Source organism: Equus przewalskii, chromosome 2 (assembly GCF_037783145.1).
Source record: "Equus przewalskii isolate Varuska chromosome 2, EquPr2, whole genome shotgun sequence".
Lineage (NCBI taxonomy): Eukaryota > Metazoa > Chordata > Mammalia > Perissodactyla > Equidae > Equus > Equus przewalskii.
In genome coordinates this window covers 61,279,619-61,300,102 of record NC_091832.1, presented here as the reverse complement: position 1 = coordinate 61,300,102, position 20,484 = coordinate 61,279,619, and the positions used below count along the sequence as shown (strand labels likewise).

The 20,484-nt window shown below is 35.0% G+C and overlaps 1 protein-coding gene across 2 annotated transcripts in view; it reads right to left on the bottom strand.

The window, feature by feature from the left end:
- GLRA3 (glycine receptor alpha 3) overlaps window positions 1-20,484 on the bottom strand; it is a 184,555-nt gene that overhangs the window by 85,280 nt on the left and 78,791 nt on the right. For both annotated transcript variants that reach the window (XM_008536471.2, XM_008536472.2), the window contains exon 4: window positions 7,823-8,046. In XM_008536471.2, the coding sequence (XP_008534693.1) occupies window positions 7,823-8,046 (224 nt within the window). The remainder of the gene's footprint in view (window positions 1-7,822; window positions 8,047-20,484) is intronic.

Genomic DNA, 20,484 nt, shown 5'->3' with positions numbered 1-20,484 from the left:
GATAAAACTGGGGTTTCGATAGATTAATAATTTTTAAAAGTCCATACAGTGCTAATTTAAGTATTCTGTAAAAACCAGAATTTATGCCTTTTTTGGATTTGTTTTCTTTTTGGAAAGACAGAAGTAACAGCATTAGTGCTTACTGCATGCCTGGCACTATGCTAAGTGCTTTACATATTTTATTTCAAGCTCCAGGTAATTAGCATTTTCACTATCATGCATAAAACAAAAAATGAGCCCTTCATAAATAAAGAGCCTTGCCCAAATCACAGCTAGCAAATCATGGAGCCTGGATCTGGGCTGGGAGAGACAGTCCTCCTTGGGCCTTTTGTGTGTGTTGGTATGCCTCTTGCCAGGTGTGTCAAGACTGTAAAGGCCTGGCTGTTCTTTTACCTGAGCCATTTCTCAGGATTATTTATGCACCTGCTAATTTTAAGAGATGAGATAATGTTGTTCCACTGGACAAAGAAAAGGCTTGTTTACAGCTTGTTATAAAAGCAGTGGATCCCCCAAACTCAGTGTCCCACATCTGTGACACAGACCCACGGTATCTGTTATGTCCATCTGGACCTGATGCATCATTTCAAGGAGACTTGAGGACAAGGGAGAAGTTAGGCAAATACAGTCATGCATTCCTTAACAACAGGGATATGTTCTGAGAAATGCACTGTTAGCTGATTTTGTCGTATGAACGTCATAGAGTGTACTTACACAAACCTAGATGGTATAGACTACTATACACCTAGGCTATATGGTACGCATCTTATGGGACCACCATCATATATGCGATCTGTCATTGACTGACATGTCATTATGAAATGACTGACTATATGCTGATGCTTATGCTGCTTGTTTGTGGTAAGTAATAAATTCCTTTGTCTCTGACCCAGGAGTCTTGTGTCTTTAGTCTGCACCAATAAAATAAGTAATACACTAACTTTATAAGTTGAGTAAAATCAAATTCCAAATCTGACAATGTGGAATCATGTGTCTGGCTCTAAAGCCCTGACTTGAAAAATACTTCATTTAAAAATTAACAGTATAATTCATGGATATCAATTAAAAGTTCAGTTATATAAAGCATATAAAAAACCCCTCCCTAATCCCAGTTCACCTCCAGCTCCTCCGAGCCGGCTTTTCTTTTGATATTTGTCTACAATTTACATTCATATATCTAAATTACCATAATATTATGCTTGATTTTTAAAATTTGTGAAATGATCTACTAAATCCCTACAAGGGAAAATAAGAGTTAATTTCATTTATGCTACACTCCATGTACACTTAATTCTCCAGCAATACTCAAAATTTAGTTATATAAACATTAATGGTTAAATTAATATTCAATGTTTACATGTTATGAATATATAATTATTTGTTCATGGTTAGGCTTGCTATAATCACAGCTCCTATATAGCATTTTGTTTTCCCTAGTGTTAATGATTGTCTCATTTTAATAATAACTTCCATTTCTGTTCTCTACTGCTCCTTCAAATTCAAAAAACTCTCTATGAGAGGTACAAGATCCCTCTCAAGGTTAAATTCAGCAGGTAACCTAACAATGCCTTGTGTTTCATAGAAATTTCTATTTTTACTTCTGTTCTTCCTTTCTAGTAAATATTGGAAAGCTGTATTGATGTTCTGATTTTCATATCCTTTCTCTCTTATTTTATATTTATTAGTATCTTGATTCTACTTCTTGGGAGATTTCTTCACTTCATTTTTCAAATATTCTACTGATTTTTTTTCCACTTTGGTTTAATATTTGTTCTTATTACAGTCTGAATGACTCCATTTTTCCTTTCCTAGAAGTATCTTATTTCATGCATGCACTTGTCTCATCTGTCCAGAGAATTTTTCATGGTCTCTCTGCTCCCTGTGTTTTCTCTTGAGTCATTTCTTTTCTTTTTGTTTCTTTAATTTTCTTTTCTTTTCTCTTTATTTCCTCTGCATGTTTCTTCCAGCCTCTGCTTCTTTCTTAGTTATTGTTAGTGTTATAAGATGTCCTCAAATGTCTGTTTGTGTTTAAGAATGAGGCACTAAAAACTGTTTGGAGCTGACTTAGTAGCTGATGAGTAATTGTTTTAACTGTACGTTGACAATATGGCTGCTCAGATTTTTCACTGGTGGTTTCCCAATTGTTAGTATCTGTAGGATATTTTCTCTTGGACAAGTCAGTTTCTCCAAAGGAGTATTCTTCTGACTACTGCTCGTGGGAAGAAGCTGAGGTCTGGTTTTCAGCGTTTTAGGGAGAACAAGGGTATCACCATTCTGTGTGCAGACCTCACGTAATCCTCATTTTCTGGGTATGATGTCTCATGACAGACGTCAGTTGTGCCTGGAGTCCCTACTCCTGAAGCTCTTGGCACAAACTCTCTAAACTTTTCTGTCCTCCTGCTTTCTGTCCAGTTCAGAAGGCAAAATATAGCCCCTAGTCTAAAGGACGTGGGCAAGAAAATTCAGACTAAAAGGCTCGCTATCGTTCCTACAAAGTTTAAATCAATTCTTTTTCTTTTATCTCTTTTCTAGCCCTCACTTTCTGAAGTCCTACCTGCCTCAAATTTCTAAAAGTTTGAGGATATTATTTTCTTCCTTTTGTATTCCCCAACTTTGGCTTAGGTTTCAGCTATCTCTGTCTGTTGTTAGTTTTCACAAGTGCATTCATTTTCAGGCTTTCTAAAATATGTTTTCATCATTCGTCTCTTGCTGTCTTCTTTCCCATTTGATCCTTCTGCATGTTAATGCCATTTTTATTCCTTATTCAGTTTATTTCTTTGTTTCAGTAGGTTTAAGGAACAAGTACAGATAAATGGGTAAGTTCAAGGTTGCCAGGACATTCTATTTCTTTCTTTAAACAAGCAGCAAAGCCAGGTCTCTCATGAAACATCACAGAAGTTCCATTTATAAATTGAACGAGATTTTTTCTCTAGCGCAACTTTTGTTAACAGAGAAACTGTTTGCCATTTGAAAATTTCAAAGTCCTGTGAGATTTCCAAAAACAACTCACAAAAAATTAATTTATTCTTTGATTGTGTGAGCCAGAATACAGCAAACAAAAACTAGGAGCCAAGATACATCATCTGTTTCAACTGAATTCATACTGAAATACAAAAGATGCAATTCTAAATTATTCCATAACTTTCCTCAAAATATTAGAAATGGGAGCAACTCAAAATAAATGGCATCATTTTCCAATTCCAATAAGACGATATGAACGACTAAGTATCCATAATCATATAGGATACACACATGCACATTATATTTCAATTCTATCAATGGAAATATTCTAGACATTATAACTTTGCAAAATGATTATACTCTGCTACCTGGTGATATATTCTTGCAAACTGTGCCATCCAAAATCTGCCTGAAATGAAACAGTACTTTATAATTAAAAATAAATTATACTTTTCACAAAGTTAATTTTCAAATTAGCAGGAATAGAATTAAACTTGCTTTATTTACACCCTGTCATGGGTTCCCTGATATTCATCATGAATCTGCAACACGAAAGAGTCAAGGATCATGACCTCAGGTTAAGAGCCTCTGTCACTTAAAATATATGTATTTAATTCATAAATAATACATAGCTTTTTCTGAAAATTTCAAACAATGTAAACTTACATATGCAGTTCACCTTTACTCCTATGCAAATTCTACTGCTCATTTCCATAGTTGGTTATTCTCAACCAATTGTTGGGCGTCCTTATGAATTTCCTATATGGATTTACGTGTATGTGTATTTTTACATACACAGTTATGCTTACGTATATAAAGTACTTTAAATAAAAATAAATATAAAACATTTACCTTAAACAAATATAGTTTGGAGGCTTTTTCTTATGAATGCATTTAGTTATATCTCATGCAGGGTATTTCATGATATGGGGTTATCATTGTGCTCTGCTTTGTTCTTATTGATGACTATATAGAGTTTCATTTCTTGTTATTTCAGTGGTGCCGAGTGCATCTTTACAAATGCATCTTTGTAAATGTATCTTATGTACACATGAATGCATAAGTAATTTAAATTCCTAGAAATAGAATTGCTGATTTGAAGGACAAAGGAATTTTGTATTTTTATATATCCTAACAAATCATTTTCCCAAACAGCTAATGTCAAGTCATATACCCACAAAAAGTCCCACAACCACCACTAAATATTACCAGCCTTGTTAATTTCTGCCAATGTGTTTATGAAAATGTTTTATTTGTTACTTTACATTTCCCCCCTACATCAATGTTATAATTTTTGCTTCAATTGTTAAATATAATTTAGAAAACTCAAGATGAGAAGAAAAGTCTATTGTATTTATTCAAATTTTTGCTATTGTTTCCTTTCTTGTTTCTTGATGTTCCAATGTTCTTTCTTTTATCATTTTCTTTCTGTTTAGGAAACTTCCTTTAGCTGTGACTTCAGGGTAGATCTCTTATGACAAATTCTGTTGGCTTTCTTTTTCCAAGAATGTCTTGATTTCTGCCTCATTCCTGAATGATATTTTCACTGGGTACAACATTCTAGGATGACAGTTCCTTTCTTTCAACACTTGAAGAATATATATCACTTCTTTCTGGCCTCCATGATTTCTGATGAGAAATCTCCTATCATTCTAATTGTTTTTCCCCTATAGGTAAGGTAGTATTGTTCTCTGAATGCTTTCAGGATATTTACTTAGCTTTCTGAAGTTTGTGCATGATGTGACTTAGCATGAATATCTTTGGGGTCTATTCGACTTCTTGAATCTGTAGGTTTATACTTTTTGCAAAATTTATAAAAATTTCAGCCATTAATTTTCCCTAATTTGTTGTTAGCTCTATAAGCTATTCTCACTCTCCATCTGAGACTCTGAAGACATGAATATGAGATCCTTTATTGTACTACCACAGGACCCTGAGCCTCTGCCTCCCGCAATCTAATTTCTCCATTGTTCAGAATGACTAATTTTTATTATTCTATCTTACAGCTCATTGATTCTTTCCTGTATTCTCTCCATTTTTCTATTGAGCCCATCTACTAGATTTTTATTTTGGTTCTTGTGTTTTCAGTCCTAAAATTTTCATTTGGTTCTACTTTATATTTTCTATTTCTTTGCTGAGGCTTTCTATTTTTTCATGTATTTCAAGCATATTTGTAATTGCTCACTGAGGCATTTTTATCATGATCACTTAAAATCTTTGTCAGATATTTCTAACATCCTTATCATTTTGATATTGGCATCAGTTGTCTTTTTTTCATTCAGTTTGAGAATCTCTGGCTCTTTGTATAATGATTAATTTTTGATGGAAGCCTAGTTATTTTTATATTATTTTAAGAGACTCTGGATCTTATTTAAATTTTCTGTCTACACTGGCTTTCTCTTACACTGTGCTGTCAGGATAAGGTGGGTGCTATGTTGTTGCTTCCAGATAGAGGTAGAACTCCAGGTTCCCTAATCAGCCTCCACTGACATACAAGGGACGAGATTCCTTATTACTGCTGAGTGTTCCAGCTCCTCACGTGTCCTTCACTGACACCATGGTGGGAGTGGCCTTATTTGGACTGGGTGATTTTGAAAGTCTTGACTTTCCCCTAGGACTTCACTGACACTACCCTAGTGGGGAGGGATAGAGGTGCCTTGTTACTATTGAGTGAAGGTGGAATTACTGGCTCTCCATGTGGTCTCCATTAACACTGCAAGGTGGGAGACTCATTACGGGCTGGTGGGACATAAAAATCAAGCTCACTATTTAGCTTTTCCTAGCACCACCTTGACGTGGGTGTTGGGTGACTTATCACCACCTAGCAAGACTGGAAGTCTGGGCTTCACACTTGGGCTTTGCTGGCTTGAGTGTGGGTGGGCTCAAATCTTTTCCTTAGATGTTTGGCTGGAGCAGAGCAGTTGTCTAAAGGTTTTCTGTCTTGCTAGGTTGCCCCTTTCCTAATATCTACAGAATGTTAGAATGGCTAGAGAAATTGGGTTCTGTTCAGACTTTTTGTCTGTACCTATTGGTGTTTCCAGGTTGCTTGGCTTCTTCATCCAAGTTTGAGATATACAAAAAAAAAAAAAGAAAATTCCGTGAATTCACCTCCATATTGTTTCTCAGTTTCCAAGGCCTTCCTACGTCTGCCATTGGAAGTCTCCTTAACATTGTTACATATATTTTGTCTAGGGTTTTTATTGTACTTAGCAGAAGGAAAAGGGGAAAATATGTCTGCTCCATCTTCCCACTATCTTCTGATACTTGTGCTTTTTAGCAATTTTCCAAAAATGTTCAAAATTCTCTTGTTTAGACCTGGGATTCACCGTTAAGTTACTCATTCATATGGGAGCACAAGGGCTTAATTACTGTTGAGACTTGAAATCTTCCTTTATGTCTCATGTAGCAATTAATCATTCAAGATAATATTAACGCATATTAGTTGGTTTTCGGAAATCTGATGAAAGTATCAGTTCACTTTAGAGTGATGTCACCTTGTCACTCTTAAGAAATAAGACATATATTGAAAGGAAATTTGTTTACATAAAATAGGAACATATGAAAAGCAGATAAATATATTGGGATGAAGAAATTAGCGTTATTTATAAAACCACTTTGTAGAAAAAAGTTTTTGAAATCAGCTACTAAGATTAAATTTTCATTCTTGTTATTTCTATTTTATAATATTACCTGGAAAAAATAGCAATTGTCTCTGATATTGGGGAGATGAACTCAAAATCAAATATCCTCATTCCTTATGAGAGGAAAACTTAACAAAAGGGAAAATAGAGAGAGAAAATATAAGGAATCAATGTTCAGCCTAAAGGTTCAGTATTAAGTTCACCTTGACACCTTTTAAAACATGGTTACTGGTGATACGAATATTTTTGAAACAGTTGCCTCTTACTATAAGTGGGGCATATTCTCTTTCTCATAAGAAATATGACATGAATCCTGCTCCTGACTTCCTGTTTTTTTAAATTGAACTAAATGAAGAAAATAATTATGGAAGATTTAAGATAATCATTTTATTTTAGACTATTTTTCTGGTGTGACACAAATCATCAAGCATATCACTGTAAGTAGCTATTTCCTGAATTTATACCTGCTTGATACTTAATAAGTAGCCTAAATTTCAACTGTCAAAGGATCTTCTTATTAGTGTTTATATTTTGGTATTAATTTTTGTTGTGTTTTGGTATTAGTTTTAAAAGACTACTTGGTTTTCTGAGAGATGTATAATAAGTAAATAAAATTTAAATAACATCTTTTCTAGGGATTGGATTAAAGGTTTTGATTGTTATCCATTTGTACATATTATAGTGATTTGTTTTTCTTCCTTGCCTTCTTCAAAGTTCATCAATAAATCACCACTTGCAGCACATTAGAAAGGATGGAAAGTGGACCACTAGAATGAAAAAGGCAAAAGGATGACGAGAGAAACTTAAAAAGATCTAAAAAAAATACATATACCTGAAAAATAACTTATGGAAAATGGATCCAAGACAAGCAAATCTAAATATTTCTTTACCTATAAATATTTAAAGGAAGCATGCATACATAAAAATATAATCACAGCAGATGATTCAACTATCATTTAATTTCCCTTTAAGCCACCCACCAATGGGCTCATGTTAAGAACCTGGGCCTCTTGTTAAAAAAGTAGATTTCCGAGAATTACTCATGTAGTTCCTGGATCTGGAAGCAGGTCTGTGATTGCTGATTAGACATATTTGGGAAATGGGATATTAGAGGAACTCAAGTAGAACAATAAAAGCACCGACTCAAAGATTTCAAAACTCTCACCAAAACCTTAAAAAAAACACTCCATTTCACTGAAATCAGGAATGTGTCTATGACTCACCTTATTGAATAAAGAACATTTCCATTCTTGAAAATTCTTAACAATTTGTTGTCTGTGGTAACTTCGTGAAAGTTGGCACCCTTTTCATTGGCAAAGAACAAATCAGGTTTCCAAATGGAGTCCAACATGGAAGGGTCCAGGTCCAGGGAGTCATCAGGATACTCACTATAGGCAAGGCGAGGGTCATTCCATTTCTGACGAAGAAAGATATTCACTCTGTAATCCTATGGTAAAAGAAAAACAAGGAAAAAAAACCCTGCTTTAAAAAGTTTAGAATCTTATGTGCTATTCATTGGGCTTCTCTGAATTATAACAAAAGCCACTGGCATCCTTGTGGGCTCTCCATACCCTGCAGTCCTCACTCATTACTACTGACAAGAGTCATTCTAGCTCTGAGGCTTTACCCACGTTTTTAGTCATCTATATGCTGCCAAAGAAGGGGCCACGAAAGAGCACAATTTCATCAAGCTTACATTTTGCCGTTCCATTCAAATTTTACTCACTTCGTTTATCAGAATAAAATATTGTATTTCTATTAGACACTTGGAGTAAAACATTTTCAACTTTGCATTTATTTTCTAGAACCATTTCTTTTAGTGGACATCCAATAGCATCCACAATACATTTAGTGAAATTCCCCTGAAAGCTGTCTGTTTTATAAAAATGACCATATATACTTTACAATGAATACACATTTTTCTCATGTTTAATATAGGATGTAAGTTCTATGAAATAGCTGGTTTGGGAAGAATAAAAAATGACTTTGGAATAATAAAAAAATAATAAAGGAACATTACTGTCACTACTCCTTTAGAAAGACTTGGCTAATGAGATTTTCCAATTAGACCTTTCATAGTTAAGTTAAAAAGGGAAAGAGTCAATGATTTCAACCAATTCTTGCTCACAATTTCTGGACTAATGGAGAGAATGACAAAGATTGATAGCCAGATGTATGTGTGATATTTGTACACAGTACATGAATATAAGCACCACCTATGACTTTATAAATACAATTTCCCCCTTATATTTTTGAAATGAGGAAATAAATTAAACATGTAGACCTTATTATAAGCCTAAGAAAGTGAACATTTTAAGAGAGCTTCATTTCCATGGAAAAGAGCCAAGGTTGGAGATATTCAGAGCACCAGTTTTCATCTAATTTTTTATCCCTTGATTACCAAATTACCAGTCATCATAATATAGTAACCAAGCAACCACAAAGAATACTCCCATTATATTTGACCTAGTAGATTGCTTATCTTGCAGATAGGTCAAATTCAGAGTTTGTAGTGAATGTTACAAATCTATGCTCCTTTGATCATTATTTGTGCACTGAGACCCCTATCTTCTAACTGTAACTGAGGTTACATACCAGATAATATTTTTTCTGCTTGCTAGGTGCCCCATGTATCTTCCAAAGTGACAATGGAGCAGAGTTCACTTCAGCTTTTTACCACAAAGCCCAGGATAATGTGGAAATCTCACCAGCCACAAGGATCTGTAAAACCTGTAAATGGGGATATATGAACAAGCTTCTACTAGCCAAGGACGGGTCATCCTCTCCTAGCCTAGAGTCCAGAGCACCAAGAAGCACAACTCCATGATTGGCGGCCAGTTCTTGTGTCCCTAGCCATCCTGCAGTCTGTGCCTCAGCCCTAACTACCACCTAAGGAATCAGTGATTGGACTGAAGTTTCTCTCTGCCTTACCTATAGGAAAAGGCTATAAAGCAAGACAACTCATAATGACACCTGCCAGGAAAAATAGCTGACAAGTGAAGAATTTCATTTGGACTGCTTCTTAAGATATATATTTAAAAGATGAAGTATTTTTATGCTGTAAGTAATTTATTGTTTGAGAACACTCTGTCGTTGTTCCTCACTGTGAGGTTAAAATAAAGGTACTTTTAAGCTACAGTATATGTAATAAAATTTTGTTTGAATTTCCTTATCTTTCTGTTATTGGTTTAGTGATAAACTTTATAGACACAGTCTCAGATCTTCCAGGAACACTTTTTGCTCCAAGAGTGAACTAAAAAAGGACATCCAATATCCTTCAGTTTCCATTTCTAAATTACACAAGGAAAAGATCAACTGTCACCTGTCACCAAGGCCAAATATTATCCTACAGCCACTGTGTTCTTTCTGTGAATAATCAAAAATATTTTTGGTTCCCAAAATGTTTAGGTCTTCAGGTCAGGGTCAGAGTCAGCGTCCAAAGAAAAACTCAGAAATGACCATCGTCTGAACACCTAAAAACTCAGGTTTTAATAGTCCTTACAGATGAGCTTTGATCTGCCTGCAAAAGAACATTGTCTTGAGAAGATTCCCTATTCAACAGCCAAATTCAGCATTTCGAAAACAAATTTTTAAGGCTGATTTCTCATAGTCAATTTTTGAATCCTGATAATTTGTTAAAATGTGCAAAGAAAAAGGTAAGTAAAATGACATAATCAAATAATACCACCCTATAAGAAGTCCTTGTAACTCGAGTAGAAATAGCCTGCCTGTAATAAAGGACCACGGACTAAAGAAGAAAACGGCTTTGCAAAACAGAGACTAATGGATGTGCATGCAGCATGCAAAAAAAATTTTAAATGGATTTACTGAAGCCAGTCTAAAAATTCAATCATTCCTTGACTATACATAAAAGAAAGACTAATTGTTTTATTAACGGATTTTTACTGTTCACCTGCGCAATGCTCAATAAGAGTGAAAATGTAGGAAGCTTATATGTGAGCAAAAAAAATAAGACAATAATAAATATGAGAGAGTAAATATTGAGAATGAAATCAATATTTATATTTCACATTTCTAAAATCTAGACAGGTATTGAATTTATTTGTAAGTCTTATAAGGCAGCTGAGTTGACGCTTATATGGAACTACAAAATTTTACGACAGAAACATTAATGATTCTTTTTCCCTACAAACTTCTTTTGCAGTAATATACATTTTTTTCCCAAATCCTTCAGAAGTTAATTCTATTTTTCATCGTTTTGGCATGTCACATGATAAATGCTATTTGTAAATATGTTATACTGTATCAGTATATTATGAATATCATACAATAACAGTGATTAAAATATAATCATTTCACAATGTACAAAAACCAATTTTGACATTTTGGAAGACACAATTTATTATTATTGTTAGAAAAGAGTGATAACACTATTCTAATTACTTCAAATTAATTGTGTAAGAAAATGTTTTGTTCACAAAGTGAAATTATATATCGTGTTTTGTTTTGAAAATAAGTATCCTTGAAAATGTAGTTTAAATTCCATGTGTATGTCACATAGTAAGTAATCCACCCCACACTGCATTACCTGACCCAATATTTAGTAATAGACCCCACTGCATTTTCTGACCCAAATTCTTACTTTATGAGGTGCAAAAAATTAATTCAATTAGGCAAATATTATAATGTTTAATATGCCAGGCTCAGAAGAAGTCTACTTGGGATCAGATCTCAGCTCTCTCAGCTCCGTAATCCCCCTGTCCCTTGTTTTTCGTCTGTCAGATGGGGAGGATGTGAACAGTGCTTCCTCTGAGAGGCTGCTTGTGAGAACTGGACTGATCCACATAAAGTACTTAGAACCACATTCATTAAATTTTAGCTTTTAGACTCAAAATTAGGAGCCATCGTAAATAGAAAATTGGTTGTATTTTCTGTTCCTAAATTAGTTTTTGAAGTATTAGGGGCAGTTTGATTTGTTGTATAAGAATTTCGGACAGATAATTGTAATGTTGAAATCTGGTGAATAACATCTTGTGGGAAATTTGCAGAACTATCATGTATTTCAACATTTATATATTTTTCTGCCTTTATTCAATTGTCCCTCTCCCCTCTTTATATATACATACATGCAAATATATATATATATATATATATATATATATATAATTAGTTTGTGTGTCTAAGTCCCTTCTCCATAATAGTAAACAGGAAATGTAGATGCTCATATTTCACTTTGTGCTAGATATTATACTAAGTGCTTTATGGCTTATTCCTACCATCCTCTTAGCAAATCTATGAGGTAGGTATTACTATCTGCCTACTTTTACAGATGTGGACAATGGGATAAAGATACGTTAAGTAACTTCAAGAGGATTACAGAGCTAATAAGAGGTAGAGCTGGAATCCAGATTCAGAGATTCTGGTTTCAGAGCTTTATAGGATATACTGCACGTACAACATATATACTGCTTTGATATGATGATATGATTGCCTTGGATGCAAACCAAACATTTTATAAACTAATGCAAAGATTCTGGGTTTATGTGGTTTATTTTTTATTTATTTATTGAGAAAGATTAGCCCTGAGCTAACATCTGCTGCCAATCCTCCTCTTCCTCTTTTTGCTGAGGAAGACTGGCCCTGAGCTAACATCCGTGCATGGCCCTGAGATAACATCCGTGCATCTCTTCCTCTATTTTAAATGGGATGCCTGCCACAGCATGGCTTGACCAGCGGTGCTTACATCCGCACCCAGGATCCGAACCTGTGAACCCGGGCCGCCGAGGTGGAATGGTGGAATTTAACCTCTGCACCACCGGGAGGCTCTGTGTGGTTTATTTTTTTTTTGGTAAGGAATTGGGGGCTTATGGATCAACCTGCTCTCTGATGGGAAATCACAAGTACCATACCTAAGTGTTCTCTGATTAAATCTAGTAGGCAGCAGGCTGTCATGTCTCCATAATAGGCACCATGGGGGAAGACCACGTTTAGTAAAAAGCACAACCGAATGCATCAGCTAAAATGACATACAAAATATTACTTTCATCTTTTGCTGCATAGGATTGCTAGAAACTAATTGAAACGAACAATAAGAAAAAAAGTAAAGAAAAATAATCATCTAACGTTAACAAGGAAAATTAAGCGCTTCCTTTTCCTATGGTCCATTATTCAGTTAATTTGTAAATTCCCTGGTTCTTTCAGGCAATTTCTATTCCAGTAGCTCACTCCCTCTTTCTGTTTCCTTTACTCCCTCCTTTCTGCCCGTTTGCCTCCTTTCTTTGTGTCTCTGTGTTTCTGTCTCCCTCTCCCGCCACATACGCAGGCACGCACCGCCTCCTTAGAACTGGCTGCAGAATTTCTATATTGGTGATGTACGCAGGTGTTTTTTTAATTATACTGTTACAGAATAAAGAAAACAGGGATCTACAATGTGATCACTCTTGATATCTTGATGCCTTTGTTTTCTTCTTTCTTTATCCTACACATTTTCAAATAGCTGAAATTATATTTTATGTGAGTTTTTGCATCTTTCATCTTTATTCAATGTACTTTATGCATTTCCTAGTATTCTTCTTAATCATAATTCCAATGGCAATATGATGCATTTTTCTTATACAAATAATTTTTCATTTGAACGATAAGGACCTAGTGCACATGGAATTGTGCAACTTGCAAAAAATTTAAATGTGTTCATTTATTATCAATAACGAAGTATATTTTTGCTTTATGTCTCAATAAATTTGAGCAAGAATTAGGAGTATAAAGTATTTCTAAAAAACAATGTGCCAGGCATATTATCAGAAGATAATATTTCTAAAAAATGATCTTTGAAAATATTATCGTAAAAATAATCACCACAAAATAGCACAAAAATAAATATTATCACCAAGTATTTTTTCTAAACAACTTGAATGCTTTTCCACTGATTGTAAAAATTTTCATCTAAATTGGTGATTATAGTGGCAACTATCTCTGTCTCATTTATAATTTGATATAATGAGAATAGTGTTACAAATTCAACATTCAGTATACTAATTCATCTTTTGAAAAAGATACTCTTTCCCAAGTTAAAGAATTCAGTTCCTACTCCTGTTTTCAAAACTGCTGATGAGGAGCTGGCTCTGTGGCTGAGTGGTTAAGTTCGTGCACACCCCTCCGCTGGCCAGGGTTTCACTGGTTCAGATCCTGGGTGCAGACCCACACACTGCTTATCAAGACATGCTGTGGCGGCATCCCCCTTGGAAGAACCTGCATGACTTACAACTAGGATATACAACTATGTACTAGAGCTTTGGGGAGAAAAAAAAATTGTTGGTGATACTGCTATTAGGAAATGATATTTAACTTTATTAAATTATTTCAAATTTATCTGAGAGTCATAAGATTTTTAACTTGATATAAACTTTGCCCCACTGTGTCATTTTTCAATTACTTTCTATAAAAATAAGATGGGAATACCTAATGGCACATGCGCATATTTGAGCATGTGTATGTTGAAAAGTTAAGATGGATTATATTTATTTTAGTTAAAAATTCAACAGAATTTATTCAAATTAAAAATATTTAAAAACTAATGTTATTTTCAAATTTATTTAGATTTCATTCTTCAAGTGTTTGTTTTTGACGTATTGCCAACCTGGAATGTAGTTTAGTGCTGATGATACAAGTTGAAAGATAACCTCTGCTGTCAAATTGCTCATTATATTGTGGAAGGTAGACTGCAAACAGATTATTATCTTTCCACATTATAAGTGCTGTGTTGGAGGCACACAGAGCGCCATGGAAACACAAGGAAGGGGTAGCTAACAGAGACCGAGGTGGAAGGATCAGGGAAGACTTTCTGAGGAAAATATAATTGGGCTTGGTCTTCAAAATAAAAAAATGTAGCTGGGCAAACACTGGGGACATAATAAAATGTTTCCTGTAAAATATTTTGACACAAAATCCAGTAATCTCAGTACTTTTGTATGATTAGTACAGGAATTTGGCTGGATTTTAATATTGTGATTTGTTATATCTTTCATTTGATAGTTATTGAACACCTTCTAAGTAGCAGGCAAGGCGCTGAGGGTTATGAAGCTGAATTACGCATTGCGCCTGCCACTGGGAAGCCGATAATCTGGATGAGGAAAGGGAAGGGAACCCAACATGAATAAAAGCGGGGCCTATGAAAGAAATATTCAATGAAAGTAAGAACTTCACTGATTTTTACCTGGCATTAGTCTTTATTTAAAAAAAAATAAAGAGGGGCCGGCCCGGTGGCGCAGCGGTTAAGTTCGCACGTTCCGCTTCTCGGCGGCCCGGGGTTCGCTGGTTCGGATCCCGGGTGCGGACATGGCACTGCTTGGCAGCCATGCTGTGGTAGGCGTCCCACGTATAAACTAGAGGAAGATGGGCACGGATGTTAGCTCAGGGCCAGGCTTCCTCAGCAAAAAGAGGAGGACTGGCAGTAGTTAGCTGAGGGCTAATCTTCCTCCAAAAATAAAATAAAATAAAATAAAGAATGTGAGAAAACAAGTCTTAAAGACTTGACCTGATATATATATATGAAAAATGTATTTATAAAGGACATGTGCTTCTAGCAGACTGGTAGATTAGATACACTGGTAGACTAGATGTATTATTTTATGCAAATTATTTTCTGGAAAAAGGTAAAAAATCTACACTTTTTATTTTTTATTTATTTATATTTGTGTGTGAGGGAGATTGGCCCTGAGCTAACATCTGTTGCCAGTATTCCTCTTTTTACTTGAGGAAGATTGATGCTGAGCTAACATCTGTACTAATATTCCTGTATTTTGTATGTGGCACGCCACTCCTACATGGCTTGATGAGTGGTGCACAGGTTCAGGCTCAGGATCCGAACCCACAAACCCCAGACCGTCAAAGTGGATAGCGTGAACTTAACCGCTATGCCAGCAGGCCAGCCCCAAATGCGTACTATTTAAAAGCATTGTTGTCTTACAAGAGAAAAAGGGTCTTATTCAAAGACAAAAACAGTAACAAAAATAAGAATGAGCTAAAGCCAAAGTGATAAGCAGTGGTAGTAAGCAAATACAAACGTCAAGATTGGGAAACCCAGCCTTAGGCCACCACAAGGTGGGAAAACTGAACCTGTGACCAAGGATTAGTTAATTAGTCCTTCAAGATTATCAAAGATTTAGTCCAATCAAATATGAGGTATTAACAACAACTATAACTTACTACAGACAAAAGAAAGCAGACATAGACTTCAATAGAAATACCAGATCAAGAATATGAAATAAACATGTGAAATATATTTAAAGAAATAAAAGATAAAGCCAGTAATAGGAGCCCATAATGACCAGGGATATTTGAAAAATAATCAAATAGAACAATACTAAATAAGATAAAAAATACAATGGTTGAAATTAAAGATTTAATGGATGTGTTAAAGCATATAAGAAACAGCAGAATAAAGAATTTGAGTAGACTATAGAGCTGAAGAAATATCCCAGATTTAAATAGTGGGAGCAAAGGAGAAAGAATACGAAAAAAAAAAGGTTAAGAGTCTTTTGGGATAACATGGGAAAGCCTAAAATAATCTGTATCTGATTGGGATCCAAGAATGATGAAATAGAATAGAGAAAGCCAATAGTCAGAGAAAATTACAAGAATTTTCCAGAACAAACAAAAGAAACTAATGCACAGATACAGGGAGCTCAAGTTGTACCAATAAAGGTAAATAAAAAGAAGTTCATATGAAGACATTATACTAAAACTGTAGAATGTCAACGGCAAAGAAAATATATTAAAAAATATCTCTTTTCTATTGCCAAATAATATTCTATTGTATGGAATACCACAGTTTATTTAGCCAGCCACCAAAATGGAAGGGAGTACTGATACATGCTATAACATGAATGAATCTTGAAAATATTAGCTAAAGAAGCCAGTCACAAAAGGCCACATATTATATGATTCCATACGTAAAACATGTCCACGTTAGACAAACTTATGGAGAAAGAAAGTAGATGAGTATTTGGGGAGAAGTAGGGAGTGACTGCCAAAGGCTGCATGGTTTCTTTCGGGGTGATAAATGTCCATAGAAGATTGCAGTGATGGTTGCACCACTGTGTGAATATACCAGAAATCATTTAATTATAGATTTTAAAGGACGAATTGTATGGTATGTATATAATCACCTTTATTGCAAGATACTTAGAAGGGCAGCAGACTTCGTAACATCAATAATAAAACTCAGAACATAATAGGCTAATATACTCAAAATACCAAGAGAAAATTACAGTTAACTTTGATTAGTGAACTCAGTAACATAATCTTTCAAAACTGAAGGTGAAAGAAATTCATTAAAGAAAAACACAGTTTTATGTTGAACATTTATAAAATGGACTTTTAATTAACGTACTTCAGAAAGACAGAAAAAAAGACTTTGCAGAATGCTGTTCTGAAATGCAAAAAGAAATGAGGAACAAGAAACTGACCAACACTGATATTAACTTGACTAGACTTCTATATAAAAATATTACTATGAATGCATAATTTATGGGGTTGAAATTAACTGAAACATTGAAAAAATATACAGTATGACTGAAATCATAAGACATGTGGAAATAAATCTAAACTATATGTGAAACACTTTTATGTAGAACATTTTATAATTTCTTGAAAACTTAAGTACACGAATAAATGGAGAGAGATACCATGATTATACAAAGGAAGATAAAATATTATAAAGGTAACAATTTTTTCCAAATTAATTGCTAGATTCAGTGCAATTTTTGTCAAAACAAACTTTTTGAGGAGATTGACAAGCTAATCTTATCATTCATATGGAATACCACCAAAGGTTTGGGAATAGCCAAGGCAGTCGTATGAAAGAAGAAAAATAGGGGCCAGCCCGGTGGCATAGTGGTTGTTTGTGTGCTCTGCTTCAGTGGCCCAGGTTTGCAAGTTCAGAACCCAGGCGTGGACCTACACAGCATTCATCAAGCCATGCTGTGGCGCATCCCACATACAAATTAGAGGAAGATTGGCACAGACGTTAGCTCAGGAACCATGTTCCTCAAGGAAAAAGAGGAAGATTGGCAACAGGTGTTAGCTCAGGGCCAATCTTCCTCACAAAAAAGAAGAAAAAACGTAGAGGGATTTTTTGCATTAGGTATTTTAAAATGACTGTAAAGCTGTAAAACATTGTCTTATTGGTACAAAGACAAACTGATCAATGGGACAAAATGAAGGCTCTAAAAGCTGTCCTGTTTGATACTTGAAGGAAGTAGAGTTGCAGGTTAGTGGTGGGTGTGTGGACTACTTAATAAATGGTTCTGGATATGACAAAAAAGTTAAATTCTATCTCAGCATGACACCACTCAAAAAAGGAAGTTTGGATGGATCAAAAGTTCGAATATAATAGGTAAAATTTTAAAAAACATAGAAGAAAATAAAGCAGAGTATTCTATGGCCTTGAGGTAGAGTATATTCTTCAAAAAGCACAATAGCACTGGGGCCGGCCTGGTTGTGTAGCAGTTAAGTTCAAGTGCTCTTCTTCTGTGGCCTGGGGTTCGCTGATTCAGATCCCGGGCGCAGACATACACACCGCTCATCAAGCCATGCTGGGGTGGCATCCCATGTATAAAATAGAAGAAAATGGGCACAGATGTTAGCTCAGGGCCAGTCTTTCTCAGCAAAAAGAGGAGAATTGGCAGTGGATGTTAGCTCAGGGCTAATCTTCCTCACCAAAAAAAAAAAGTACCATAGCGCTGATCATAAAATAAAGGTTAATAAAGTCTATGACATCAAAATTAAGAAGTTTTATTCATCAAAAGGCCACTTAAGGATAATGAGGAGACAAATCACAGTGGAAGAAGATATTTGCCATACAGCTATAAGTGACAAATGGCTATTGCCAAACTATAAAAGAGCTTGTAGCAATTGATGAGAAAAAAGCAACTGAGTAGAAAAATGGTCAAAAGAGGAAGAGATATTTTACTGGGCAGAAATTACAAATGTCCAGAAAATATGTGAAAAAATTTTCAAACTCACTGGAAAACAAAGAAGTGCAAATTAAGATATTAACGAGATACCATTTTAGACCCATTGGGTTGTTAAAAATAAGAAGTGTGATGACATCAGAATCTGGCGAGTATATGGAACGAAATGATTCTTTATATACTGATGCTAAAAGCAGAAAAAAGTGGAAAAAGTTAACATGTATCATAAATATGGTATGTGAATACTCAAGATACAAACATTTTAGTTCTATGTATAAATCTTAAGTATAAATTCTTGTAAGTGTGTGCCAGAAGACATATACAAAATATTTATAGCAGCAGTGTTAGCTATAGTAAAAGATAAAACAAAAACTGGAACCAATCCAAATATCTATCTGAAGGAAAATGGATAATAAATTATGATATGTCAACAATATCAGATAGTATAAAGCAGTGAAAATGAATTACTACAACTATGCAATAATGAGGACAAATCTTAGACATGTTACATTTAGTGAAAAAAGAAAGTGTCAAAGCTATATTATGGTTCCAATTTTGTACAATTCAAAACCAAGCTCTCTCTCCCTCTCTCTCTCTAACCATCATCTATCTGTGTATCTCTATATATATCTAGTAAAATCATGAGGGCAAACAAGGGAATTATAAGACAAAATTCACTTTAGTGGTTACCTAGAGAGATATTAGGGTAATGGTATTGGGGTGGATTATACAGGCATTTTTAATATCGGTAATGTTTTAGTCCTGAAGTTACGTGCTGGTTTCGATAGTCTTTGTGTTATTAAATTACACCACATCACTTACGTATATTATTTATGTAATTATATGCCAAAATATTAATATCCAAATTTGAAATGAATCACTGGAAATGCTCATTGGAACCACCCTTTTCATTCATTGGAAATACCCTGTATATTGTACTGTTTTGCCATTTATACACTTTTTGCAATATATTTTATAGTTTTTAACATTATTATTAGCATCTTGCTACTACACATCTTATATGATGTCGTGGTGGGTAGAGTGATGGCCCAAAGAGGTCCACGTCCTAATCCGCAGAACCTGTGAATGTGTAACCTTATTTGGCAAAAGAGATTTTGTAGATGTGATTGAATTAAAGCCCTCGAGATGGGATTATCCAGACAGGCCTGAAGTAATCCCAGGATCCTTATACGCGAAAGAGGGAGGCAGAGTCAGTGTGAGAGTGATGTGATGTGGGACCGAGCTGGTTCAAGGTGAAGGAAGAGGGCCATGAGCCAAAGAAAGCGGGTAGCCTCCAGACTTGTGGAAGCAGGGAGCGGATTCCCTCCCAGAGCTTCCAAGAGGAATACAGCCCTGCAGACACCTTGATTTTAGCCCAGTAAAACCCATTTTGGACTTCTGAACTCCAGAACCATAAGATAATGTTTTTGTGTTTTTTCAAGCCACTGAATTTGTGGCAATTTTTTACAGCAGTAATAGGAAACTGATGCATATATCTTTTTGAATTGATTTGCGTACATTATCATTCTCATTTTTTGAAGATGTTTCTAGGAAAACGGATTTTATTTTTGCTAGTTACTTGAGTAGGTAGAAGACTTAAGGCAAAAATCACAGATTCGTAGCCAAATGGAAAAATAACTGAATTCTTCCTCTTTTTAGCAGTCATAATCAGAGCCTGGCTAATTTTCAGATGATCAGAAAATACTTTCATTTCTCAAAGAAATAAAGACAAAGTGCAAACTTGCTAACAAATGTCTCCCAGGTTTAGTTTTACAAACTTTTCTAATTGCAAAGTACTCAAAGTACTGCACAGCATAGGTTCCCAGGCATCACAAAGTACAGAACACTGATGCTTGAAGGTAGAAGAATTGCTCCTAACATCATCTCCACAATATCCCCCGTGTTGCCTGCACCATCTGCTCTATGAACCCCGCCACAGGGAGAGTGATCGT